General features: G+C 45.3%; 1 protein-coding gene across 2 annotated transcripts in view; it reads right to left on the reverse strand.

The window, feature by feature from the left end:
• Positions 1-27867, reverse strand: part of COL4A6 (collagen type IV alpha 6 chain) — a 390567-nt gene that overhangs the window by 23293 nt on the left and 339407 nt on the right. For both annotated transcript variants that reach the window (XM_070759516.1, XM_070759518.1), the window contains 9 exons: positions 26954-27017; positions 22342-22416; positions 19036-19143; positions 17409-17516; positions 16310-16381; positions 13397-13522; positions 6840-6956; positions 1214-1375; positions 234-332 (listed from right to left, as the gene is read on the reverse strand). In XM_070759516.1, coding sequence (XP_070615617.1) covers positions 234-332; positions 1214-1375; positions 6840-6956; positions 13397-13522; positions 16310-16381; positions 17409-17516; positions 19036-19143; positions 22342-22416; positions 26954-27017 — 931 coding nt within the window. The remainder of the gene's footprint in view (positions 1-233; positions 333-1213; positions 1376-6839; positions 6957-13396; positions 13523-16309; positions 16382-17408; positions 17517-19035; positions 19144-22341; positions 22417-26953; positions 27018-27867) is intronic.

Here is a 27867-nt window from a genome sequence, read left to right on the forward strand (position 1 = left end):
AGGTTGGAGACCCCTGTTTTATAACATGGTCATATGACCACTGGATGCTATAAATGGGTACTAGTTGTCAAGAGCCTAAAATGGGATTGTGTGATTGCAGGGAGTGAGGCCACTGTAACTTTGGAAGCGGGAAGGTTAATCATAACTTCAAACAATTGCTATATGCTCTGTTGTAAATTGAGCATTGCCTGTATGATTGGATCTGGAGTTACGTGCATTTTTCCACAACTTACCTGGAAGGCCCGCTTTGCCTTTTGGCCCAGGGAAACCTAGATCACCCAGCGGTCCATCTTTCCCAGGCATTCCCATGAAACCTGGGTCCCCTCTAAATCCTGAGAAGGAAAAGAGAAAGATCCAGAGGTTGGCTTCTAAATTAGGCAGGACTAAAAATTCATCAAACTCAGCAGCTTTCCCTTTCAGAAAAAAATTGGCAAACACCAAAGTTGCCTTGAGATCTACCTTGACAGACTGTATGACAAATAAATGGGGATTTGTGCTTCTCCTCAAACCCTCAGTATGGACCCCCAATTTGAGGATAAATTCCCTTTAAATTACTCTTGTAACTCCTTAATTCAGAGTAGAGTTGGGGTGATCGAATGGAGCTGAGTATTTACTAGCTGGATGCCCTCCCTGACACCTTGTGGAGTTTGTGGCAAATATTTTCTCTTTGCCCCTTGAGAAACAACTCCCACCAACTAGGATAAAACCTTAACAATATCTGTCATGCTCCAAAAATGAAGAAAGCTCTTCTCAGCAGTTTCCTTTATTGTTCCTCACCCATAGACAGAATCTTGCCAAACTTAAGCAAACTACTTACACCATTAGGAATTGTTTTATCAGGGCAACCTGGTCTATCCAAATATAAGATGGAGTATACTGCTTACACTTTTGCCTTTCAGACCCAATCCAGGAGCCTTTACAGGCAGTCACTTTCATGACAAATTATTTTTTGTGTTAAATTTATATTTACTGAGAAATAAATAAATATTTATATCTTTTAAATAAGTATCTTTGAAGAAATTAAAAAAAATTCTGTGTTGGTAAATACAAAGTTATTATTTACACAATTAAACATATATTGAGAATACCTAGAGAGGAACTGTCTTCACTCTGTTTCTCCCATACAAACTATCTAAACGTCATTGTCTCTTGCTCATCCCAGGATGCGCCCCCCCCATGGGAATCCAGACTATATTCCATTACATCTCCTCACCTTTGAAACCTGATGCACCAGGGACTCCACTAAGTCCAGGGATGCCTGCATCGCCTTTGAGGCCTGGGAAGCCCGAAGGACCGGTGGGTCCTGGATCACCTCGATCACCTTGATTGAAGGCTGGGCCCAGTGGTCCTGGTGGCCCGGGAGGTCCTTGGAAGCCTGGGCAAAAAACCACCAAGGGGACGTTGTTGCCACTGCGTCTTTGGTCTGCTGGGAGCTCTGCTTAACTCATTCCAGTAGCTCCGAATGCTGAAATTGTGTCCATGTGTTACAGGGGTGAATTGCCATCCCTGCCGCTACTGGTGTGCTGCGTTTGCAGCTTTGGTTGTCTTGCGTGAGTGTGCACATGTCCCCAGCATGTGCAGGAAGCAAAAACGTGCTGAAATCTTGTTAAAGTTATTTCTTTTTTAAAGTTAAAAAGTTATCCTCTTTTTTATGTTTTAAAGTAATGTTTCATGGTGTGTTTTTTTTTAAAAAAGAGTGTATTCAATCATGACAATGTGCTACCCCAGCTATGGACCAGAAAGAATGTAGGACACATGCAGTTTATTCAGACCTATTTCAATGAATGACTACTAATAAACTTGCTTAGTAGTTGACCCACACAAACACAAGTTAAAGCACTCTTTTCCTGAAAAACCAGCTGTTAATTAAACAGCATTAATAGCTAGCAGAAGTCCATGAAGACATAATTTAAGTCTAAGCAATTAGTCATAGATATCTCAAGAAGCTTACAAGGTTTGGCAAAATGCCTAGAAGCAGTCTGCAGGAAGAAAGCTAAAACAAATAAGCTGAGCGGATGTTTTCAGACCACGAAGGCACCTGAACTAGAGTTTTTGCTGTCATCCCTTAAGTAGCCTAGGGGAGTGGCCAATTATCCCCAAGCCTTACTCCCAAGGAGACCTCCTCTTGAACCATTCCTGTCTTTTTGCAGCTCTGTGTGCCCATTCATTAAGAAGAGCCTCCTCCTTCCTCATCAATGATGTGAAATGCTGGAGGTGACAAAGTCCCTGGCTGAACCTCTGCCTCTGGCACTGAGTCTTCGCCAGCCTCCTTACTGTCCAACTCAGGTGCCAGCTGCACAGGCTGCTAGTGCCTCACCACATTGGTCTCTTTTTGGGCAGGATTTGCTACTAGCTGCATGGGCTGCTGGTGGGCCATATTAGACAATTGGCTGAATTTGCCACTACTCTACATCAAGAGTATCAAACTCGATTTATTGAGGACTGCATCAGGGTTGTGTTTGACCTTGGTGAGAGGGTGGGCATGACCAGCTTGATGTCACCAATGTCGGGGGGATCTGTGGCCTCCCATCTCTGTTTTCACAGGCAGAGAGCGGCAGGAGGCTGGCACAGCTGAAAATGGAGCCCAGGAGGAACACACGCAGCCCTCCCAAGCTCCGTTTTTGCTAGCAGAGCTACCGAGGGCCAGTCCTTTTTTGTTTCTAAGGTGCCCGCATGGGCCAGATCTAAGGACCACGTGGGCCAGACTTTGTCATGCCTGCTCTAGACCAGTAGCAGGTTTGTTTGTTTGTTTGTTTGTTTATTTATTTAATTTATTTATTTATTGGATTTGTATGCCGCCCCTCTCCGCAGACTCCTACCCATAATGCCGATGCCATCACACTGATAGTGAAAATTGAGCTGCATGCACAACTCCATGTCTCCAGCATGCGTGCGCGTCCAAGTGAGATTTTGCTTCTGAACATGCACATGTCCCCTCACAAGATTTTGCTTCCTGTGCATGCACAGAAGCAAAATCTCATTCAGACGGACATGCACACATGCCGGAGATGCAATGCTGTGCACAAAATGCACTGGTAGTGGCGGGAGAGGCAACCCCTACTTGCTTTAGGCCATTAAAATCATGACTTTTTAGCCTCTGTGCTTAGGTTCACATATGTTTAAGTCAAGCCTGCACATGCTATGCCAGCAGGTTTGTAAATGAGATCTTCCCCTAAAAACCAACCCCCAGCTCTCTATCAGTCGGACCAGATGGTCTATGTGCTTACTTCCTAAAAAAGCTCTCCTGCCATAGCTGAACCACTAAGCATAATTCTCTATCAGTTGGACCAGATGGTCTATGTGCTTACTTCCTAAAAAAGCTCTCTTCTGCCATAGCTGAACCACTAAGCATAATTTTCGAAAAATCCTTAAGAACCAGCACAATTCCTAAGCTATGGTCGAAAGCAATGGTCATCCCCATCTTCAAAAAAAGGAGACCCCTCTCCTGTCGATAACTACAGACCAATTTCACTATGCTGCGTCCCATGCAAAGTCATGGAATCAATTATAAACAAATCAATTACTCTTCATCTAGAAACTAATAATTTGCTCTCTAACGAACAATTTGGTTTCAGAAAAAAACTATCCTGCAACCTGCAGCTCCTCCACTGCAAAAATATATGGACAACTCATCTAGATCAAGGGAAATCTATAGATGCAATTTATATCGGCTTCTGCAAAGCCTTTGATTCAGTGGTCCACGACAAACTACTCCTAAATCTCAAATCCTATGGCATCTCAGGATCCCTCCATAGCTGGATTACAGCATTCCTGTCAAACAGACAACAAGTGGTCAAAATAGGAAGCACCATATCCACCCCCGTCCCAGTTAAAAGCGGTGTTCCCCAAGGTAGTGTATTGGGACCAACACTCTTCATTCTTTACATCAATGAACTTTGTGATTACATCACAAGCAACTATGTCCTCTTCGCCGACGATGTAAAACTCTTCAACACCACCGATAACACAACTACTCTCCAAAAAGACTTGAACTCTGTTTCTGAGTGGGCTAACACATGGCAACTCCAAATCTTAACTAGCAAATGCTCTGTCCTACACATTGGGAAGAAGAATCTGAACTCCAAATACGAACTGAATAATCAAATTATCACAGATAATCCCCACTCGGTTAAAGACCTCAGTATACTAATAACAAAAGATTTAAGTGTCAAAGCCCACTGCAACAACATAGCCAAGAAGGCTTCAAGAGTTATAAACCTAATCCTACGTAGCTTCTGCTCTGGCAATCTCACACTACTTACCAGAGCTTACAAAACATTTGCCAGACCCATCCTCGAATACAGCTCATCTGTTTGGAACCCAGATCACATCTCAGACATTTAACACCCTTGAAAATGTCCAAAGATACTTCACCAGAAGAGCCCTTCATTCCTCCACTTGAAATAGAATACCCTACGAGACTAGACTTTCAATCCTGGGCCCAGAGATCTTAGAACTAAGATGCCTTAAACAAGATTTAAGTATTGCCCACAAGAACATATGCTGCAACGTCCTGCCTGTCGGCAACTACTTCAGCTTCAACCAAAACAACACAGGAGCACACAACAGATTTAAACTTAATATTAACCACTCCAAACTTGACTGTAAAAAATATGACTTCAGTAACCGAGTTGTCGAAGCGTGGAACTCATTACCGGACTCCATAGTGTCACCCCCAAGCCCCCAACACTTTACCCTTAGATTATCTACGGTTGACCTATCCAGATTCCTAAGAGGTTAGTAAGGGGTGAGTACAAGTGCACTAGAGTTCCTTTCGTCCCCTGTCTTATTGCTCTCCTATATCTCCTATACCTTCCTATATCTCTTATTTTATTTTTTCATTGATATGTTCTATTACTATATCTTCTTTTCTATTCTTTCTTAGATATATTTTACTATGAGTATCTCCTCTATAACCTTCATCATGTATTTTACTATGTGTATATGTGTGTGTGTGTGTATGTGTGTGTGTGTATATATATATATGTGTGTGTGTGTGTGTGTGTGTGTGTGTGTAGATTGTTCTGAGTTCGGGTTTTGCCCTGTGTAATATTTTGCATGTCTATGCGACGTTGTAAAAATGGAATGTTTGCAACTGTCATTTCTTCCTAGTATATAGTGTGGGGGTGGAGATTTGGTTTGAATGTAGCAAATAGATTGGGTGATTATGTTTTAGTGATCTGATTGGTTGGTGGAATCATAATTATTAGAAGGATTGACATGGTGATTATTATGAAGTGTTGTTTTGTTTAAGGCTGGTTTCCAAATCAAAGGGGGTGTTTCTCAATCTCTATAGCTTCTAAAGTAATTCTTCTATATAAATTTTCTGTTTTGGAAAGTAATTTAGTTTTTTCAAAGTCAATTTCGTGCCCTGTTTTTTTAATGTGCTGGACAAGGGAGGAAGTCTTTTCTTCTTTTTTAATTGCATTCTTGTGTTCTGCAATGCGTGCACTTACTCTTCGATATTTCGAAAATAATGTATTAGAGCAATCCAAACACAAACCTAAACTTTGGCTGAGATATGTTGATGATACTTTTGTAATTTGGCCACATGGAAGGGAAAAACTAGACAATTTCCTCACACATCTCAATAACTTACACCCCAAAATACAATTTACTATGGAAACAGAAATCAATGATCAACTTCCCTTTCTAGATGTACTGGTCTATAAAAAACCCAATGGCACCCTAGGATACACTATCTACCAAAAGAAAACCCATACCAACCGTTATCTAAATGCACACTCACACCACCACCCCGCACAAATCACCTCAGTGGCCAAAACTCTCATCACCAGAACCAAACGCCTAGCTGACCATGAGCACTTAAAAACTGAATTGAACAAACTCAAAGATGTATTAATTTCTAATGGATTCGAAAGGAAAACAATCACAAACCTAATCAAAAAAGAGACACCCCCCAAAAATCAAGATCAAGAACAGGACAATGGTACCACCATCCTCCCTTACATCAAGGGCACCAAAGACAAAATTAGTAAAATTCTGCACAAACATAACATCAAAACTTCATTTTCCACTAACCAAAAAATATCTAATATCCTAAGGAGCCCAAAAGATAAAATCCAATTGGAATACCAAGGAATCTATGAAATTCCTTGCAAAACATGTGCAGCCACATACATTGGACAAACCAATTGAAGAGTAAGTGCACGCATTGCAGAACACAAGAATGCAATTAAAAAAGAAGAAAAGACTTCCTCCCTTGTCCAGCACATTAAAAAAACAGGGCACGAAATTGACTTTAAAAAAACTAAATTACTTTCCAAAACAGAAAATTTATATAGAAGAATTACTTTAGAAGCTATAGAGATTGAGAAACACCCCCTTTGCATGAATAAAAGAGATGATACGTCCCGCCTACCAGAGATTTGGAAACCAGCCTTAAACAAAAAAACACTTCATAATAATCACCATGTCAATCCTTCTAATAATTATGATTCCACCAACCAATCAGATCACTAAAACATAATCACCCAATCTATTTGCTACATTCAAACCAAATCTCCACCCCCAAACTATATACTAGGAAGAAATGACAGTTGCAAACATTCCATTTTTACAACAGCACGAAGCTTGAAACTTCAGCCTGATGATGGTGAATGTGATTTCACCGAAATGTCGCATAGAGATGCAAAATATTACACAGGGCAAAACCCGAACTCAGAACAATCTACATACATATACCCGTGAACATCTACGAAAACATATATATATATATATATATACACACACACACACACATACACACACACACCCCAACTAAAACTCTCATTGTGTATTGGACAAAATAAATAAATAAATAAAATAAAAATAAATACCTGGCGACCCATCTTCTCCAGGACGTCCGGCATCACCAGGCTTCCCAGGAATGTTTGAAGGCACAGAGATACCAGGGGGGCCTTGAGCACCCATGAAACCTGGGCTTCCAGGAAGACCTACAATGACATAAGCAAACTTTCCCAGGCTCTGTATTGCTATAGAGGAGAAAAAAAGTCTGGAATGCACATTAATTGACTAAGTGTTGAATTTGAAACTGCTGATTCTGCTAAGAGGAAAAGGCCAACAAAAGGCCACGAGGCAAATGATGGAGTGACAACATCAAAGGCACCCTATTTGGGCCGCCAGAAGTACAAGAACCAGACCTTTTGACACCTGAAATGGTAAAGGAGAAGGAAGAAGAAAGGCAGAAAAAAGGAGGGGGGGGGAGGAGAAGAAGAAGAAGAACAATTCTGCTACGGTAAGAATCAGCATCCCTGGATAATCTCTCTCTCTCTCTCCCCCTCAAAAAAAGGAAGCCAAGTCCTAACTAGGCATACTCAGAGGAGCTACACACATTCAAGCTCTGGGAGGAGAATCAGGCACAGGAAAAAAGAGAATGCAATGGAGTATCGAAGAAGAAAACATGGCTAAATGGAACTCAGGAAAGAGCTTGCATGTTACTTACTACAGCTTATGATCTTTCCTCCTCCATCAACAGCCAGTCAGGGCTTCCATTCTCAACTACATATGTTATCCCAACAATTGTCTACTGTCTCAACAAGGCGCAAGTAGAGTTGGATTTAGATTGGCATTTGAAGAGCTGTGGTGGCGCACTGGTGATTTTTATTTATTTTATTTATTTATTCTTAGAGTTGAAAGGGACCATGCAGGTCATCAAGTCCAACCCCCTGCCTAAGCAGGAACCCTATAGCACCCCAGCCAAATGGCAGTCCAATCTCCTCTTAAAAATGTCCAGAGTATTGGAGTTCACAACATCCACTGGTAGGTTGTTCCACTGGTTGATCGTTCTGACCATCAGGAAGTTCTTCCTTATTTCCAGGTTGAATCTCTCCTTGGTCAGCTTCCAGCTGTTGTTCCTCGTCCGGTCCTCTGGTGCCCTGGAGAATAAAGTGATCCCCTCCTCTCTGTGGCAACCCCTCATATACCTGTAGACTGCTATCATGTCCACTCTGGCCCTCCTTTTCTCTAGGCTATCCATGCCCAGTTCCCGCAGTCTCTCTTCGTAAGTCTTGGTTTCTAGTCCCCTAATCATTTGGGTTGCTCTTTTCTGCACCTTCTCCAGAGTTTCAATGTCTCTTTTGAAGTGTGGTGACCAGAACTGAATACAGTACTCCAGGTGTGGTCTGACCAGTGCGTAGTAGAGTGGTATTAAGACTTCTTTGTTCTTGGAGTGTATTCCCCTGTTGATGCAGCTTAGGATTGTATTGGCTTTTTTGGCCGCTGCTGCACATTTGTTGGCAAGACTCTGAGATCTCTTTCGCAGTTGCTACTGCTAAGAGGGGTTTCTTCCAGACTGTATGTGTGTCCAGGTTTTTTTTTACCTAGGTGAAGGACTTTGCTCTTGTCGATGTTGAACATCATTTTGTTGGTATGGGCCCACTGTGTTAGTCTGTCCAGGTCTTTCTGTAATTTGAGCCTGTCTTCAAGGGTATTGGCTATCCCTGCCAGCTTGGTGTTGTCTGCAAATTTGATTAGTTGCCCTTCTATTCCTTCATCCAGGTCATTGATGAAAATGTTGAAGAGCACAGGGCCCAGGACAGAACCCTGTGGTACCCCACTGCCTACGTTCTTCCCTGTGGATTTGGAACCGTTGAGGACAACTCGTTGGGTGCGGTTGGTCAGCCAACTGTTAATCCATCTGCATGTGTTGTAATCTACCCTGCTTTTTCCAATTTGTTGATTAGGAGATTGTAGTCAACTTTATCGAAAGCTTTGCTGAAGTCTAAGTATATGAGGTCCACTATGTTGCGCTGGTCTACTGATTTGGTTATGGTGTTGAAAAAGGATATGAGATTGGTTTGGCATGATTTGTTTCTGACAAACCCGTGTTGGCTGTTGGATATTATCCTGTTTGTTTCCAGATAGTGGCAAAGCTGGTTTTTTTTATTATTTTCTCTAGTATTTTTCAAGGTATTGAAGTCAGACTAATAGGTCTGTAGTTGTCTGGATCCGTTTTTTTACCTTTTTTGTGGATGGGAACTACATCAGCTCATTTCCAGTCATCTGGTAGGTCTCCAGTGGCCCAAGATTTTTGGTAGATTTTTGGTAGATGAGGAGAAGAGGTTCTGCTATGGTGGCTGCCAGTTCTTTTAGGACTCTGGGGTGAAGTCCGTCAGGTGTCGGTGATTTGTACTCATTGAGCTCCCACAAGTAGTCCCTAATAGTAGCTTTATCTGCGTTGAGTTCATTTCCGGGGCTGTTTATTGCAGTTAAGTTGTAGGTTGGTTGGTTGGTGGTTCCATTATGTGTGAAGACTGATGTAAAGTAGGCATTGAGCAGCTGTGCTTTATCTCTGTTGTCTGTGATTTTATTACCATCTTTATTTTTTAGTATAGTGACTGTTTTCTTGATTTTCTTCTTGTTGTTTATGTGATGGAGGAAACATTTTTTGTTGTCATTAACTTTCATTGCGAGAAATTTTTCGTTTTGAGCTTTTGCTGTTCTTATTTTTTGTTTGCAGGTTCGAACTGTTTGCTGATATTCCACCTTGTTTATGAGTCCTTCTTTCCATTTTTTGTATTTGGCTTTTTTTTCTTTTACATTATTTGCGAGGTCCTTGTTTAGCCATGCTGGTTTCATTTTAGTTTTTCTGCTTTTCTTTTTCTTGGGGATTGAATTGTTTTGGGCCTCAATGATAGTGTTTTTTAGGGCTTCCAGGCTTCCTGTGTGGATTTACTCTTTATTTATTTATTATTTATTTATTTATTATTTAGATTTGTATGCCGCCCCTCTCCGCAGACTCGGGGCGGCTCACAACAAAGTGAAACAATTTGCAACAAATCTAAATTACAGTTTAAAAATATTTAAAAAGCCCCATTTTCTAAACAAACATACATACAGACATACCATTCATAAATTGTATATGCCCGGGGGAGATGTCTCAGTTCCCCCATGCCTGATGAAAGTTAGAAGTTCCTTCCAGGGTTTATTTTTCAGGTTCGCTCTGAACTTGTTAAAGTCCACTTTTCTGAAGTCTGGGACTGTAATGGAGTTGGGTGTTGTAGTTAGTGATTGCACAACGTTGAATTTTAGGATGATATGGTCACTCTCACCTAGCGTCCCTTCTTCTTCTATTCTATCATTTCTTCCTTGTTTGTTAGAATTAGGTCTAGTATTGCAGTCCCTCTGGTTCCCGTTTCCACTTTTTGAGTTAGAAATTATCGGCGAGGCTGGTGAGAAATCTGTCAGACTTTCCACTTGGTGCTGAGTTTTTCCCCCAGTTAATGTTGGGGCAGTTAAAGTCCCCCATTATTGTTGTGCTGTGCTTGTTGCATATTGCTGATAGTTGGGTTGAAAAGAGGTTATCCATTGTATCTGTTTGGTTTGGTGGCCTGTAGTATACTCCAATTGTAATATTGCCCTTTTTTTCTTTTATGTTAACCCATATGATTTCTAGGGGGTTATCGTCTTTGGATTGATATAGCTCAGTGGCGGTGTACTGGTCTTTTATGTATAGTGCAACTCCACCTCCTTTCTTGTTTGACCTGTTTTTCTTGAAGAGATTGTAGCCCTTTATCTGTGTGTTCCAGTCGTGTGATTTGTCCCACCATGTTTCTGTAATACCAATTAGATTGTATTGGCCCTCATGCATTAGTAATTCTAGTTCGGCTTGTTTGTTCCCCAAGCTTTGTGCATTAGTGTACAAGCATTTTAGGTGTTTGTGTCTGAGTCTGGGTGGACATTTTTTATCCTCTGGTTTTTTCCCAGTTACGACCTTTGCACTGTCCCCATAATCATGTGATTAAAATTCAGCTGCTTGACAATTGGTTTAGACTTATGACCATTGCTGTGTCCCAAGGTCATGTAATCAACTATTTTATACTTTTTATTCTTTTCACTATTTCTTTTTATCACCTTTTCTTAATATGTATACAAGACTTGCATTTAAATTTCTTAGACTTCTAAAAAGTATGGAGCAGCTTGGGCTCCTTTTTGTGTTGTGTGTTTTTGTATGTGTCTTTGTCTTGTCTTGGAATTAAAAATAAATTTAAAAAATGTAAAAAATGTCTGCACTACTATTTCTACTAGTTTTTTCCCATTATCCCTACCGTGTTTCCCCGATAGTAAGACCCCCCCGATTGTAAGACATATGGGGGGTTTCAGGGGGGTTGGTTAATATAAGCCATACACCGAAAGTAAGACATATGTCTTACTTTCGGGGAAACACGGTACTAAAAGCGAGGGAGCTGCGCGCCCAGGAGAGTCTCCCTTACGCAGCCTGGTGCCAGCTGGCAGTGGCGCGCTGCACCCAGAGCTTGGGCCACCCGGCGGGCGAGGAGGCGGCCCTGGCCGAAGCGGCGCGGCTCTGGCTGCGGCACGAGTGGGAGCATCGGCACCGAGGACAAGTCCAGCTTCAAGCCTTACGGAGGGAGCTCGGGCTGTGGCGAGAAGACGGGATTCCGGGTGCTGAGCGCCACCCGCCCGCCGTTCACGCCAAGGACAGGCAGCCCCAGTTCCAGCGCCTCGACCTGCTCGCCCGGCCTCTTGCCCGGCGGGGAGAGCAAAGGCGGCGGCGGGAGTAGCGGAGGCGAGGCGGAGAATAAAGAAGCGGCGGATAGCTGGCGAGGCGCCGGCTAGAGGGCTGGACCCCGCCACTTTGCCGCTGCTCCCGCCGCCGGCTTTGCTGGGGTCGAGCACCATGCCCGGCGGCAGGAACTGCGGGGGGTAGCCGGCGTACGCTCCGGCTAACAAGCCCGGGTAGCTCATGCTGGCCGGCGGCGGCCACGGGAAAACGGTCTGGCCCGGCTTGTAAGGGGAGACGGGCGCCACCAAGCCGGCAGAGCCCCGCCTTGGAGCCCTCGTGGCTTTGGCTCAGCTCGGTGGAGAGGCCGCTGGAAGAAGCCAAGGGGCAAGGGCACATCCGACGGCGCGTCCCGTTTGGCTTCTTCCAGCGGCCTCTCCGCCGAGCTGAGCCAAAGCCACAAGGGCTCCAAGGCGGGGCTCTGCCGGCTTGGTGGCGCCCGTCTCCCCTTACAAGCCGGGCCAGACCGTTTTCCCGCTGCCGCCGCCGGCCAGCATGAGCTACCCGGGCTCGCCAGCTATCCGCCGCTTCTTTCTCCTCCGCCTTGCCTCCGCTACTCCCGCCGCCGCCTTTGCTCTCCCCGCCGGGAAAGAGGCCGGGCGAGCAGGCCGAGGCACTGGAACTGGGGCTGCCTGTCCTTGGCATGAACGGCGGGCGGGTGGCGCTCAGCACCCGGAATCCCGTCTTCTCGCCACCGCCCGAGCTCCCTCCGTAAGGCTTGAAGCTGGACTTGTCCTCGGCGCCGATGTCGCTGAGCTTCAAGGGTGCGCCTTTGGACGTCTCTTTGTCGGCGCCGCTGGACGCTGGAGAGCTTGGAAGAAGGCGACGGGTCCAGGTTGCCGATCAGGAGCAGCCCGAAGACGAGCCGGCCCCGGGTGCCCGGGACAATGTAAGACATACCCCCAAAGTAAGACACAGTGGGGCTTTGGGGGGTAAAAAGATAGTAAGACACTGCCTTACTATCGGGGAAACACGGTATCACCCATTTCGTCCCACTTATGACTATATGACTGTAACATGTTGCTTGTATCCTTGCGATTTGTATTGATATAGATTGTTTCCTGGTTGTTTATTTGTACCTTATGACAATCATTAAGTGTTGAACCTCATGATTCTTGACAAATGTATCTTTTCTTTTATGTACACTGAGAGCATATGCACCAAGACAAATTGGCCAATAAAGAATTCTATTCTATTCTGTTCTGTTCTATTCTATTCTGTTCTCTATTCTATTCTATTCCATTCCATTCCATTCTATTCTCCGTGTGCTGATTTCGGTGCACATTCCATAGGTTCGCCACCACAGGTTTAGGCCAAAAAGAAAAGAAGGGAAAAGAAACCCTGAAAGAAGAAATGGCAGATCACATCTGTACATCAATATGGATGTTATCACAAGGCATTGAGCTTGCATTTTTACAAGATTAATTCTGCAAGTAAATTTATCTGAACCCTCCAAAGAAGGTATTTTCCTCATTCTTAGCAAATTTAAAATCTTTCCATGTAAAAAGTTAATTGTGGATGGGAAAGGGGAACCCTAGTTTCCCTTTTGGGTATAAAAAACTGTAGTAAATAATCTATCAGAATCAAACATTTCATATTTGAATATTAAATACTTGGCTTTATCATACTGGTATGACAACAGTCCTATAAGTTTCGTGTGACTTCTTTTGCAGTGGCGAATAAAGAAGTCCTTTGGATATTTTCATGAGAAGTTCAGAAGTTCAGGTAAGAGCTGAATCAGGTTCATCTCCATCTTAATAATTCTTGACATTATTCATGATCATTTGAATGCTGTTAAAGCTCTCAATGCTATTCAACTATAGTATTCTCTCTCTTACAACTTCTATTATTTACCCATTTCTCCTGCGGGTCCTTTTAATCCACGAAGGCCAGGAGCTCCACCCTGGAAACTGGGGTCACCTCGTTGACCTTTGACACCTGGAATTCCTGCTGATCCAGGTAGTCCATTTTCACTCAGGCCTAATAAAATTAGAAAAAGCGTGAAGAGCAGCATGATCCAGATGCTGTTTACTAACAATTGGCAATCCTTGATTGATTAAAATAACACCACAGGAAATCAAGTTGAGGAAGGTGGAAAACCATTATTCTGTTTCTACAGCTCTGATACCTCAGAATTTGGCTATAAAATGCAAGGAAGCGAAACATGGCTTTTAAGAATCTGCACAAAAAGGATTTGGAGGGCCCAAGATTTTAGATGTTTCTGCACGGAGCCGTCAAATGCCAAAACATTGCTGATGACATCACCACCCAAAAGTCTCAGCTCACATATTTTTGGAATTCTTGATGCTCTCCAAACTTGATTGTTTACTTGCAGTTGTTTTGCTATCTAACAGATAACATCATCAGTGCTTGTCACTCACCTTGATTAATGTGATTTGCATTGATGAGGTTACCTAGCTCAGTAATGAAATGTCTACAAGCCAACAATCAAGGTTAGACAGCACCAAGAATGCCACAGTTCAACCCTGAACTACAGAAATTCTATTTTTTTCTTCAGGTGCCAAAAGAGCATAAGTGCATGCTATCACGCATGTGTGAGTGCCCAACAACCCATAATTCAATGCCTGGGGAGGGCGAAAACAGCTTCCTCTGCCCCCCCAGAGGCCCTCTGGAGGCTGGAAATGGCCTGTTCCCCAACTTCCGGTGGGCCCAGTAGGTGCGTGTTTCACCATCTCCAGGCTCCAAAGGGTTCCCTGGAGCCGGGGGAGGGTAAAAACGCCCTTCCCCATCCCCCTGGAGGCTCTCTGGAAGCCAAAAACACCCTCCTAGAGCCTCTGTGCAAGCCAAAAACCAGCTGGCCGGTGCACACAGGCATGCTGGAGTTGAGCTAGAGCAACAGCTCACGTGCCAGCAGATATGACTCTGTGTGCCACCTGTGGCACCCGTGCATAGGTTCACCATCACTAATTTAGGGGATGATATTGCTGCATTTTATGTCAACCCTGAAGCTGACCTGACCAAGGCCATTTTGAGGTTGAGTTGCCACACTGGAGCTTGTGGGATAGGGAGGGGGAAATAGAGATAGCTGAGGGGTTGTAGCCAAAACGAAATAGGGAACCAAGGACATTCCCATAAGTGGTCGGAGAGAGGAGGAGTGAAGTTACCAGGCAACTGAACACTACCTTGATTGGACCATGTGACTGTTTGGGGAAAGGAATGAATGTTTACTTTTAATTAGGTGAAAACTGCAGGAACATTCAGAGTCAGTTTTCACCAGCCTGTGCCAATACAATACAGTGATCTCTCGGTTAGCGCGGGGGTTACGTTCCAAGACCTCCCGCGCTAACCGATTTCCGCGTTATATTGGATGCGGAAGTAAAACCACCATCTGCGCATGTGCGCCATTTTTTTCATGGCCGCACATGCGCAGATGGTGGAGTTTGCGTGTGGGCGGTGGGGAAGACCAAGGGAAGATTCCTTCAGCCGCCCAACAGCTGATCTGCTCTGCAGCGCGGAAGCAGCGAGGAGCCGAAGATGGGGTAAAGGCAAAGGGGAAACCCCATCTTCGGCTCCTCGCTGCTGCCGCGCTGCGGAGCGGATCAGGTGTTGGGCGGCTGAAGGAACCTTCCCTTGGTCTTCCCGCTTGCCGCTTGCCAGTCCACACACGCCCCCCTGGATGAGCCGGCCACAGGGGCGAGGGGTGGGGATGAAGGGGCAGGACTTCCCGGGCGGAAGGCATGCTCGGCTCTGCCGCTCCAGCCCCTTTCGGCCGAGCAGCCAGGGAAGTCTCTCCTGCCTCCTGCGCCGATGTTCCCCGCTGCGACGGAAGGCAGTCGCTTGGCTAGGGAGGCTCGGCCGAAAGCAGCTGGAGCGGCAGAGCCGAGCACGCCTTCCGCCCGGGAAGTCCTGCCCCTTCATCTCCACCCCTCGCCCCTGTGGTCGGCGGGGATGAAAGGGCAGGACTCCCTGGGTGGAAGGCGTGCTCGGCTCTGCCGCTCCAGCCGCTTTCGGCCGAGCCTCCCTAGCCAAGCGACTGCCTTCCGTCGCAGCGGGGAACATCGGCGCAGGAGGCAGGAGAGGACCGGGCGACCGGAGAAGCAGCGCTGCCGCCGCCACGCCTGGCTCGACTTCCCTGGCTGCTTGGCCGGGGAGGCTCGGCCAAAAGCGGCTGGAGCGGCAGAGCCGAGCACGCCTTCCACCCAGCGATTGTTCCGCTGCCGCCAGCATGGCCTGGCTGGCAGCGGAAAATGTAACGGAGCCCACGGGGGATTCGCCTTCCTCCCACCCGCAGCCGAGACTGATTGTGGGCTCCTTCGCAACCTCGGAGAGCTTCCGGGGCATGAAAGCTCACGAAAACCAGGAAGCTCTCCGAGGTTGCGAAGGAGCCCACGATCAGTCGGCTGCCGGCGGGAGGAAAGCGAATGCCACGGGGCTGGGCTCGGCTCCCCCCTCGGCTCCCCCCCTTACCAGCCCCGCCGCGGAAGGCTCCATTCTGTTCCCTGCCGGCCCGATTGAGCGGCCGGCGGTCTCCATTCAGGGAACAGAATAAAAAAAAAATTTAAAAAAAAAAATTTTTTTTTAAAATAATATTTTAATATTTTATTTTTTAAATAATATTTTTTGAAAAACCGCGTTGCAGCGTTTCGCGCTAATCGAGAACGCGCAAGTCGAGGGACCACTGTATATCAAATAAAACTGCTCTTTGAAGAATCATCTGCCTTGGAGTTCTGTTTGTTGTGGATGTATTACTTGGGACCCTGACATTTTGATTTTACTGTGGAAGTTTCTAAGGATCTTTTGATTTACCTTGTTTTCCGGGAGAGCCTTTGGTGCCTGGTAAGCCATTGAGGCCAGTCAGTCCTGGGAATCCTGGGAATCCTGTAGATACAATTTAGAAGGTTTGATGGCATTTTGGTAGTCACTAAGAAAATGCCACTGTTGCTGTTGTATATTTGTAGTTTTTATTTATTATAGGAAGATAGTAGATGTTTGGACAAGAGACCTGCAAGAAAGCTTACAAAGATAACTTCGAAGGCAAAAATTAATTCAGTGCCATAATACAATCCTAGATAATGTCAAGATCACACAGATTTTTCAAGGAAATTGAGAAATCCTGGCCAACTGCATTTCAAAACCAGAAAATGAAACAAAAATTTTGGAAGTAGAATCCTATACAGTAAGACCCTGTCCTACATGTCAATGAAGACTCAATCATCCAGGCCAAAGTATCTAAAGGTTGGATCATGGTGATTAGAACAAACTTTGTTAACATGAGACATTCAGTTGCATATCCAAGCAACATCATGAAAGACTCCGCCCTATGTCCTCTTCATGTATAAATCCAGCTAATCAACCCTGAAATAGGGATGGCCTGTTGGGATTGGTGAACCAAGGACACTTAGTAGTCATCAATCGTGGGTTTCTCCCTGATACCACTGCTAATTCCTAATTGCTGTTAATAAGTGAAGGAAAAGGAAATTCACCATATGTCTCCATGTTGCAAGATTTGATTTGGCATTCCAACCCACAATTTGAGTTTCTCTCTAGAACAGAGGTCAGCAACCTGTGGCTCTGGAGCCTCATGTGGCTCTTTCATCCCTCTGCTGTTTCCATTTGCTTCCAGTTAGGCAAGGAAGCAGGGTGTGCCAGGAGCAGACTCTATGGCAAGGAACAGGTTTTCTGGTCAGCTTCACAATTGATAGGGCTTTCAGTTAGGACTGGTAGAGGAAAAACAATGCCGCACTAGAAGAATACTCTATGGTGGGGGAACCAGATTTCTGGCTGGCTCCAGAATTGAATGAGGGGCTTCTGATTAGGACCTTTGTGGCTCTTTGAATGTTTAAGGTTGCCAACCTCTGCTCCAGAAGAAAGGTTTTCAAGATCAAGCCCAAAATGCAAAACAAACCTTTTGGTCCTGTGGTGCCAGGAGATCCAGGAAATCCTGGAGCGCCACGTTGTCCAGGATTACCTGGAAAACCTGGGTTGCCCCTTGAACCGCCAGCTCCAGGGAAGCCTAAAGGGGGGAAACAAATAATTATTTAAAATTGAGCTCCTAAAGTTGAAGAATGTATATTTCCACAATGTTAAAACCTTCAGAAGTGGGGACTCTTATTCAACAGAACTCAATGAAATGAATTGCAAGGAAAAGATTTAGAATTAGTGAATGGAATCAGAAGATCTAAATATTAAGGTAGTTAGCATTTACTTAAATTTACAGCTTGTATGAGTTACAACATAAAGCAATGTAATGAGGTTTCCAGAGTTTTCCCATCTAGGCACTGATCCAATCTAATCCACCTCAGTTTCAGCCAGATTGGAAAATCAAGTCTCCCTGGAGACGAGGTGAACTCTTGGTGACTATGTGGGTACAAAGTTTTGTGGCAACAACACAGAAGTGATACGCTACATCCTCTTCTGGGGTGTGTTTTCAACTGACTTTCTGAGATTTTCAAGACAAAGGAAATGATGAGATTTGGATAATCGTGCATGAGAATGTATTTATCCTTCAATTTTGCAGACATCTTTGTGAGAGTTCTGGAGAATTTTCTGGATGCAGAAAAACTGCTAATCTCTCTGCTTGAAAGATCCACCTTATTTAGAAACATAGAAACATAGAAGACTGACGGCAGAAAAAGACCTCATGGTCCATCTAGTCTGCCCTTATACTATTTCCTGTGTTTTATCTTAGGATGGATATATGTTTATCCCAGGCATGTTTAAATTCAGTTACTGTGGATTTACCAACCACGTCTGCTGGAAATCTGTTCCAAGGATCTACTACTTTTTCAGTGAAATAATATTTCCTCACGTTGCTTTTGATCTTTCCCCCAACTAACTTCAGATTGTGTCCCCTTGTTCTTGTGTTCACTTTCCTATTAAAAACACTTCCCTCCTGAACCTTATTTAACCCTTTAACATATTTAAATGTTTCGATCATGTCCCCCCTTTTCCTTCTGTCCTCCAGACTATACAGATTGAGTTCATTAAGTCTTTCCTGATACGTTCTATGCTTAAGACCTTCCACCATTCTTGTAGCCCGTCTTTGGACCCATTTAATTTTGTCAATATCTTTTTGTAGGTGAGGTCTCCAGAACTGAACACAGTATTCCAAATGTGGTCTCACCAGCGCTCTATATAAGGGGATCACAATCTCCCTCTTCCTGCTTGTTATACCTCTAGCTATGCAGCCAAGCATCCTACTTGCTTTTCCTACTGCCCGACCACACTGCTCACCCATTTTGAGACTGTCAGAAATCACTACCCCTAAATCCTTCCTTTATTTATTATTAATTGGGCTTACTGTATATGCCGCCCCTCTCCGTGGACTTGGGGCGGCTCACAACAATTCTGATTAAAAAGATACAATATAAAACATTCCTAAGCCAATTAATAAAATAATTACTTTTTAAAATATGTCTTAAAAAGCTAGTCATTGAAAAATGAACAATCACATCCATACTGTAACATTCAATACATTTACTGGGCAGAGGTTGGGGTCTTGCCCAAGCATGAAATGGCTTTGATTTGGTTACCTCGGGGTCCTTCTTGTCCAGGGTTACCTGGTGAACCCTTCTGCCCAGTTAGTCCGGGGCCTCCTGGATACCCTGGGTCACCTTTTGTTCCCTGGACACCTGTTACACCTTCAAAAACAATAAGATGAGCCATTAAATTGCCATCTTCCCTAACCTAGGAAATTCTTGGAGTTGAAAATTTATACCCTTGTCTAATTTTTACCCAGGTTTTCACAACTCTAAAATGCATGGATACAGTATAGTGGTACCTCTATTTACGAACTTAATTTGTTCCCTGACCAGGTTCTTAAGTAGAAAAGTTTGTAAGTAGAAGCAACTTTCCCATAGGAATCAATGTAAAAGCAAATAATGCGTGCAAACCCATTAGGAAAGAAATAAAAGCTCGGAATTTGGGTGGGAGGAGGAGGAGGAAGAGGAGGAGGATAGTCGCTGCCGAAGGAAGAAGGTGAGGAGAGAGGAATAAAAAAAAATCCAAAACTTTAAGGGTTAAAAAAAAAGAAAGAGGGACTCTGACACGACGAGGAGGAGCATACGCCTCCCATACACCCGGCGCAATACACTATGCCAGAGAGAGAAACCCAGCTGGCAGAAAACTGGCCGGGCCTTCGTGCCACTCTCAAATTTCCGGGGAAATTTTTCCGGGCTCGGGTTCTTAAGTAGAAAATGGTTCTTAAGAAGAGGAAAAAAAACCCTTGAAAACCCGGTTCTTATCCTGAAAAGTTCTTAAGTAGGGGTATTCTTAAGCAGAGGTACCACTGTATTTCCATGGGATAAAAAAACCCCTCTAAAACAGTGGCTGTGTGTGCGTATGCTAGCCTGTGCACACATGCCCATGCTCATTCCTTCCCCCTACACAATCTCCCCTGCTTCTGTGTATGCGCACAGCCTCACCGAAGCCTGGGATGGTGACAAACACAGGCAAATGGGCAGTTTGGAAAAATAGACTTCTGATTTCCCCGTTGTGCTGTTTGTGGCTTTCCAGAGCCTTCAGGGAAACTTTCTGAAGGCTCAGAGTGCAAAAACAACACAACAGGCAAACCGGAAGTCCATTTTCTGAATTTCTGGTTTGCCCATTGGGCAGTTTTTTGCACTGAGGCTTCAGGAAAGCTTCCCTGAAGCCTCCAGAGCAGGGGTCCCCAAACTTGGCAACTTTAAGACTTGTGGACTTCAACTCCCAGAATTCTCCAGCCAGCCAGAGGGTGAAACGAACTTCGCCAAGGCTGAAAATCAGCTTGCTAGTGCCTGCATGTGCGCTGGAGCTGACATAGTGCAACACCTCGAGTGCCCTCCAATATGGCTCCATGCGCCACCTGTAGCACACATGCTATAGTTTTGTCATCACAGCTCTAAAGTCATGAGTGGGAAATTACTCTCTTTTTAGCCAGAAATGGCAAGGCTGAACTGACAAATATCTATTCATAAAGCATGTCTACAATCACCCAACCATACTATGGGACCACAGGGGTTTTAGTTGGCAAGTACTGACATCCAGTCACGCATTTCTAAGGAACGTCAGGAAGTTAACACTGATCCCTTATGAAAGTTGGTGTCAGGAGCAAATGATCAGGACCATCAGTTAAGTTGCAATTTCAAAAGATTTATTGCTCAAGTCTTTTGAGACACAAGAAACCAAGACAACTAAACTTCAGTACTAAATTGGCACCAGATAAGGTTTGATGGAATTCAAGAATAGAATAGAATTCTTAATTTCCCAAGTGTGATTAGACACACAAGGAATTTGTCTTTGGCGTATAAGTTCTCATGAACCGTTTGTAGTAATGTTAATTATTCTTTTTAAAAAAAATATATTTTTATTGAATTTTCAAAAGGACAAACAAGGACATACAACACTAAATATTTAAGGAGCTGCCATTGCTCCACTTGTCGTAGAAGTCTAACTAATACAAAAATATAAAAAATCCTAACTATAATCAGATCAAAGCAGAAATACCACACATGTAAGTTACATTCTTGTTAAATTTAACTCTATATTTTTAATATTAAACTTATTAATTAAATTTCTTTATATTTTAAAATATTCTATGCTTATACAAAAGGAAAAGGAAAAAAAGTTATTAGTAATATTATTTACTATTTCATTCTATATTATAATTAATTGTTAATACCATTTTTAAAGTTCCACCAATCATATACTTTATCCCATATTTTATAATATTCTGTTTCAGTTTGATTATTTAAACGTTTAGTCATCATATCTAGTTCTGCACATTCTATAATTTTTTTAAAAACTTCAGTATCCTTTGGTATTGTTTTTTCTTTCCATTTCTGTGCAAATACTATTTGAGCCACAACCAATATATGTATTATTAAGTAGTAAGTTTCTTTTTTATACTTTGTATTTGAAATACCCAATAAAAAGAGTTCGGGAGATTTTTTGATCTTCTCCTTTGTTATTTCATTTATCCAATTCTCTACTTTGTTCCAAAATATTTTTGTCTCAGAACATGTCCACCACGCATGATAATATGTACCGATTTCTTTTTTACATTTCCAACAAATAGGCGATACAGACAGAAACATTTTAGAAATTCTATATGGTGGAAGGTGCCATCTGTAGAACATCTTAATTTGGTTTTCTTTAAAAGAGATTGATTTTGTTATTTTCCAATTTTATATCCATATTTTTTCCCATGTATCTAAATTTATCTCTTTGCCTAAATTTTTGCACCAACTGATCATATTATCTTTCAATATCCAACCTATCATTCTATAATTTAATAAGTATTTATACACATTTCCCATTGTTTCTGGATGATTTTGAAGTAATAATTTACTCAATACGTTATTTTCTTTTTTAAAAATATAAATCTTTATATCTGTTTGATATCTAGAACTGATCTGCATATATTGCCACCAGTCTAAGTCAATACCTAAATCATATAATTCTTGTTTTGTTCTTAATTTAAATTGATCATCTAACAAATCCCTATATTTCCACCTCTTACCTTTTTCTTTAAGGTTCGGGTGTGTAATAGCTTCAATGGGTGAAACCCATTCTGGCACTACTAAAAAATGGTTTTTCTTTATTTCATTCCATACTTCTATCAATGCTTTCCTAATAATATTATTTTTAAAATAAGAATGTGTTTTTAATTTATCGTACCATATAAATGCATGCCAACCAGCAATGTTAATTATTCTAAGCTGATGATATGCTTAACTCCACTCCCAGCTCAGGCCATTGTTCTACAGGTGGACTTTCAGTTAATGCACTAGTAAAAGTAATCTGAGGTAAGGCTACTCGTTGCCCTTCCTTGAGTCCTTATAGGGCATTGATTTATTTACCTGGAAGCCCTCGGTCCCCTCGTTGGCCCTTATGTCCCACACCACCTGGGATTCCTCGGGTTTCTCCTCGATCACCTGAAAAAGGGAAAGGCAATCATCCGCTTTTTGTCTCAGCAAATCTGACAATTCACCCTGTTAAGATATTCATGAACCTGGAGAGCCAATGGTAACAAGATCAGCCAATGAATAGGCATAGCAACTAAGTCAGCCAATGGAAGTCAAACACTTCTGAGTCTTTTCATAAAATTGAATAAGCTTCAGGCTGGGTGTGGCTCCAGTCCTCTCTGTTCTCTTCACTCTTGGCACACTCTGTACTCTATGCTTGTCTGCTCTGATGAAATGAAACTAACTTCTGCTTTTGTTTACTTGAAGAAATAATCTGCTAATGCCATTGTAAATAGAGTATATATATTCTATTACTATGGGTATAAGGAAGTTTATGAATCCAGCTGAATCAACCATTTGTGTGTGCTTCTGGTTTTGATGTTTGCGACAAACTGTAATACATCATCCCCCTCCCACATCCAGAGTTTTCTGGGAAAACCCTTTGGTTTTCCAGTACTATTTTCCTCTTCCATATTTTTAAATGATGTTTTTATTCAGATCCATATGAATTTTGAGTTAAGATAAATGGAAAAAAGTAATAGAGAAGTGAAAAAGAACTACGTAAAAGGAAGTACAGTGAACCCTCGATCATCGCGAGGGTTCCGTTCCAGGACCCCAAGCGATGATCGATTTTTCGCGAAGTAGCGGTGCGGAAGTAAAAACACCATCTGCACATGCGCAGATGGTGTTTTTACTTCCACCGCCCTTCACCCGCCCACCCCGTTGCTCGCGCCTGGGGTTTCCCCCGCGCGCGCGCCGCCCGCCCACGCCATTGCTGGGGCCGCTTCCCAGCTGGGAAGCGAAGCTGGGGTCCCCGCGCGCGCGCCCGCCCACGCTACGAGCGGCATTTCACCTTCCCTCCCAGGCAAAAAGATGCCGGCATTCTGGGCTGATGGGGTCGGACTTCCCAGGCGGAAGGCGTGCCCCTCTCCCCGCATCTTTTTGCCTGGGAGGGAAAGTGAAATGCCGCTCGTAGCAGCTGCTAGAGCCGCCGGCATTTCACTTTCCCTCCCAGGCAAAAAGATGCCGGGGAGAGGGGCACGCCTTCCGCCTGGGAAGTCCGGCCCCATCAGCCCATAATGCCGGCATCTTTTTGCCTGGGAGGGAAAGTGAAATGCTGCTTGTAGCAGCTGCTAGAGCCGCCGGCATTTCACTTTCACTTCCACCCCCTAGCCAAACGGCTTTTTTCGTGTTTAGCGCTCGAACGCCGTGCTAAACAGGAAAAAAGCCGTTTGGCTAGGGGGTGGATTCTTGCTTCTTAACCGGGAACAGTTGCCCCCTCTCCCAAAGCGATGTTCCAAAGCGGTCTCCGGGAAGCGACCAAGGGAAAGGCAGTCGCCTGCCTTTCCTTCAGCTCTAAAGAAGCGGCAACTGCCCTGCCTCCCCCCAGCCGGTTAACTTGAAGCGCTCGGTTAACCGGCTGGGGGGAGGCAGGGCAGTTGCCGCTTCTTTAGAGCTGAAGGAAAAGCAGGCGACTGCCTTTCCCTTGGTCGCTTCCCGGAGACCGCTTTGGAACATTGCTTTGGTTGTTCCTGCCTCTCCTGCAGCGGAGAGAAGCGGCAAATGGCCAGCCCTTCCCCCAACCGCTTCCCCGCATGCTTTGGATGCACCTGCCTTTCTTACAGCGAAGACAGGCGGCACCTTCCCGAAGCGCTCGGTGAAGCCGCTGGGGGAAGGGCTGGGCCATTTGCCGCTTCTCTCTGCTGCAGGAGAGGCAGGAACAACCAAAGCAATGTTCCAAAGCGGTCTCCGGGAAGCGACCGAGGGAAAGGCAGTTGTCTGCTTTTCCTTCAGCTGGAAAGAGGAGGCAAATGCCCTGCCTTCCCCCAGCCGGTTAATCGAGCGCTTCAAGTTAACCGGCTGGGGGAGTAGCCCCCGCCCGGCTCCCTTCAGCCCCCCGGGGTCAAGCGGGCGGGGGGCGGCCGGGACCTCGCCTGTCTCCGCCGCCCGCATCGCCCCTCCGACGGGCCGGCCTCCCCCGCCCGCCTCTGCTGCAGCCACCGCCGCCTCCCCGACTGGCACAAAAGGGCCCCGCCCGCCCCGCCCCAAAGTTTACCTTGCGGCGGGATTCAAAGTGCTGGGGTGGGGGGTGTCACTTCGCCGCTCGTGTCCTGGCTAAACCGGGCGGCAGGAGACAGGCTTTGAGTTTTTAGCTGCGGGGAGAGAAGTAGGACTTTCCTAACTCCCTCCCCCCGCAGCCAAAACTCAAAGCCTGTCTCTTTTTTTTCTTGCGGCGAGCCCAAGCCGTTCCCCTCTCGACCGCAGCCGAGCTTCCCTCGGCCCCCTTTGGCCCCGTCGCCTCCTCCCCGCCTGCCTTTCCTCGCCAAGCGCACGAAAAAAAAGAGAGAAGGCTTCTACCAGAAGCCGGGGACGGCGGGCAGGGGCATGAAGGATCTCTTGCGGGGGGAAAGCCGCTAGCCAGCTTTCGGAGCTCCTCCGCCATCACCCGCTTCTGGTAGAAGCCTTCTCTCTTTTTTTTCGTGCGCTTGGCGAGGAAAGGCAGGCGGGGAGGAGGCGACGGGGCCAAAGGGGGCCGAGTGAAGCTCGGCTGCGGTCGAGAGAGAAACGGCTTGGGCTCGCCGCAAGAAAAAAAAGAGACAGGCTTTTAGTTTTGGCTGCGGGGGGAGGGAATCCCGCCGCAAGGTAAGCTTCGGGGCGGGGCGGGCGGGGCCCTTTTGTGCCAGTCGGGGAGGCGGTGGCGGCTGCAGCAGAGGCGGGCGGGGGAGGCCGGCCCGCCGGAGGGGCGATGCGGGCGGCGGAGACAGGCGAGGTCCCGGCCGCCCCCCGCCCACTTGGCCCCAGACCGGTGCAGCAGGAAAGGGACGGAGAAGGCTCACTGGCAGCCCTTGCCCATCGCCGCGCCTTCGCTTCCCCCCCTCCCCCGCTGGATCCGGCAGCGTGCTGAGGGGAATTGCCGCGGACTGGAGGCAGTGAGGCAGACCGGCTCCGAGGCGAGCGGCCGGAGCTGCGCCCTCCTTCGCCCGCCAGGTGAGGCGAAGGCGAGGGGCGCGCGGCTGCAGCGAGGAGCCGAAGATCCGGGCGGGGAAGACCCAGGGAAGGTTCCTTCGTCCGCCTAGCAGCTGATCTGCTCGGCAGCGCAGCACCAGCGAGGAGCCGAAGATCTTCGGCTCCTCGCTGCTGCTGCGCTGCCGAGCAGATCAGCTGCTAGGCGGCCGCTCGAGAGCAAGAGGGGGAGAGATAGAGAAAGAGAGAGAAGGAAAGAAAGAGATGAGAGAGGGAGGAAGAGAGTGTGAGAGAGGAAGAAGCAACATAGAGAAAGAGGGGGAAGACCCAGGGAAGCCTCTGCCTGGGGGGAAACTCCACCATCTACGCATGCGTGGAAGGGCACGCATGCGCAGATGGTGGAGTTTACTTCCGGGTTGAAAACTAGCGAAATAGCCCTTTCGCGATCCTTGAGGACGCGAAACTCGAGGGTTCACTGTATTTAAAAAAGAGGAAAAAGAAAGAATAAAAAAGAAGTGGTTTCTGGTTTACATAACAGTTTGTATAGATATATATATATAATATATACAGTGGTACCTCAAGATACGAACCCCATGTCTTACGAACAACTCGTGATACGAACCCGGGGTTCAGAAAAATTTTGCCTCTTCTTATGAACTTTTTTCGAGTTACGAACCGGCATTCGGAGACTGCTGGGAAGCCGCGCGGCTGTTTTAAAAGGTGACAGCCGGGCGGCGGGGCTTCCCAGAAGCCTCCCGAACGCCGGTTCGTAACTCGAACAAAGTTCGTAAGAAGAGGCAAAATTTTTCTGAACCCTGGGTTCGGTTCGGGAGGTTGCTGGGAAGCCCCCCAGCCCGGCTGTCACCTTTTAAAACAGCCACGCCGCTTCCCAGCTGTCTCCTGAAGCCGAACGCCAAAGCCGAACTTCCGCGTTCGGCGTTCGGAGACAGCTGGGAAGCTGCGCGGCTGTTTTAAAAGGTCGCAGCCAGCCTGGGGGGCTTCCCAGCACCCCCCGAACCCCGAACCCGGGTTCGGGGGGGTGCTGGGAAGCCCCCCAGGCCGGCTGTCACCTTTTAAAACAGACGGGCGGCTTCCCAGCAGTCGCCGAAAGCCGGTTTTTTGCGGGGGGTTTTTGGTTGCACGGATTAATTGACTTTACATTGTTTCCTATGGGAAACAATGTTCCGTCTTACGAACCTTTCATCATACGAACCTCCTCCTTGCACCAATTAAGTTCGTATCATGAGGTATTACTGTATATACATATATTTTACTTCTTTCTCTCTCTGAAATAACATCAAAACTTCCTTCTTTCCCTAATCTACTCTTTCTAATAATCTTATCTATAAACCATTAGTTCAGAAGTCTTCAAACTTGGCAACTTTAAGACTTGTGGACTTCAACTCCCAGAATTCTCCAGCCAGCATAGTTTGAAGAGCTCTGCATTAGTTCATTCTTTCTCCTTTCTCAGCAAACCATCTGCCAGGGTTCCTTGGTTGTTGCTTTGTTAAAAGATGCCAGCAAGACCACACCAATGACTTACCTTTTGGACCACGCAATCCGGTAATTCCTGGGGAACCAGGGGAACCGGGTATACCTCCAGTGCCCTATTGAAGGAAGCGGCAGGTCATAATCATAATTAACACTGAAATCAGCTTTCATATAGTGTGATTGGCCTCTTCATATACAGAGAGGAAGCTCCTTTCTAGTGACTGTTCTTTTGACCACTGGCAATCTGAAACCAATACAGCGATTAAGGAGATGCTGTCTTTCTTTCTTTCTTTCTTCCTTCCTTTCTTTCTTCCACTGTCTAAAATATCTACCAACTGCATTTTCCCCTCCCAATTAAGGTCATAAGTGTGAAACATGGCTGTTAAGTCTTTTTTTTCTCCAGTGTTGTGGTGCTTGATTGAAATGTACAAGTTCAGAAAACTCACATGGTGCCATAGAAAGTGGTTTTAATACAGATGGTCCTCGACTTACAACTGTGAATTGAGCCCAACATTTCTGTGTGGCTAAGTGAAACATTCATTAAGTGAATTTTGCCCCATTTTATGACCTTTCCTGCCATGGCAGTTAAGAGAATCACTGCAGTGGTTCACTTAGTGACGTGGTTGTTAACCAAATATGGCCTCCCCGTTGACTTTGCTTCTCAGAAGGTCACATGACTCTGGGATACTAAAACCATCATAAATATGAGCCAGTTGCCAAGCATCTGAATTTTGATCATGTGACCACAAATAATAATAATAATAATAATAAATATTAGATTTGTATGCCGCCCCTCTCCGAAAACTCGAAGATGCTACAAGTCATTAAGTGTGAAAAATGGTCATAGGTCACATTTTTAAGTTACTTCATAATTTTGAACTGTCACTAAATGAATTGTTGCCAGTTGAGGATTCCATATGCAACATTGGGAGGGGAAAATGCCGTTGGTAGATATTTTAGAGATTG

This window comes from Erythrolamprus reginae, chromosome 8 (assembly GCF_031021105.1).
Source record: "Erythrolamprus reginae isolate rEryReg1 chromosome 8, rEryReg1.hap1, whole genome shotgun sequence".
In the NCBI taxonomy this organism is placed as follows: Eukaryota; Metazoa; Chordata; class Lepidosauria; order Squamata; family Dipsadidae; genus Erythrolamprus; species Erythrolamprus reginae.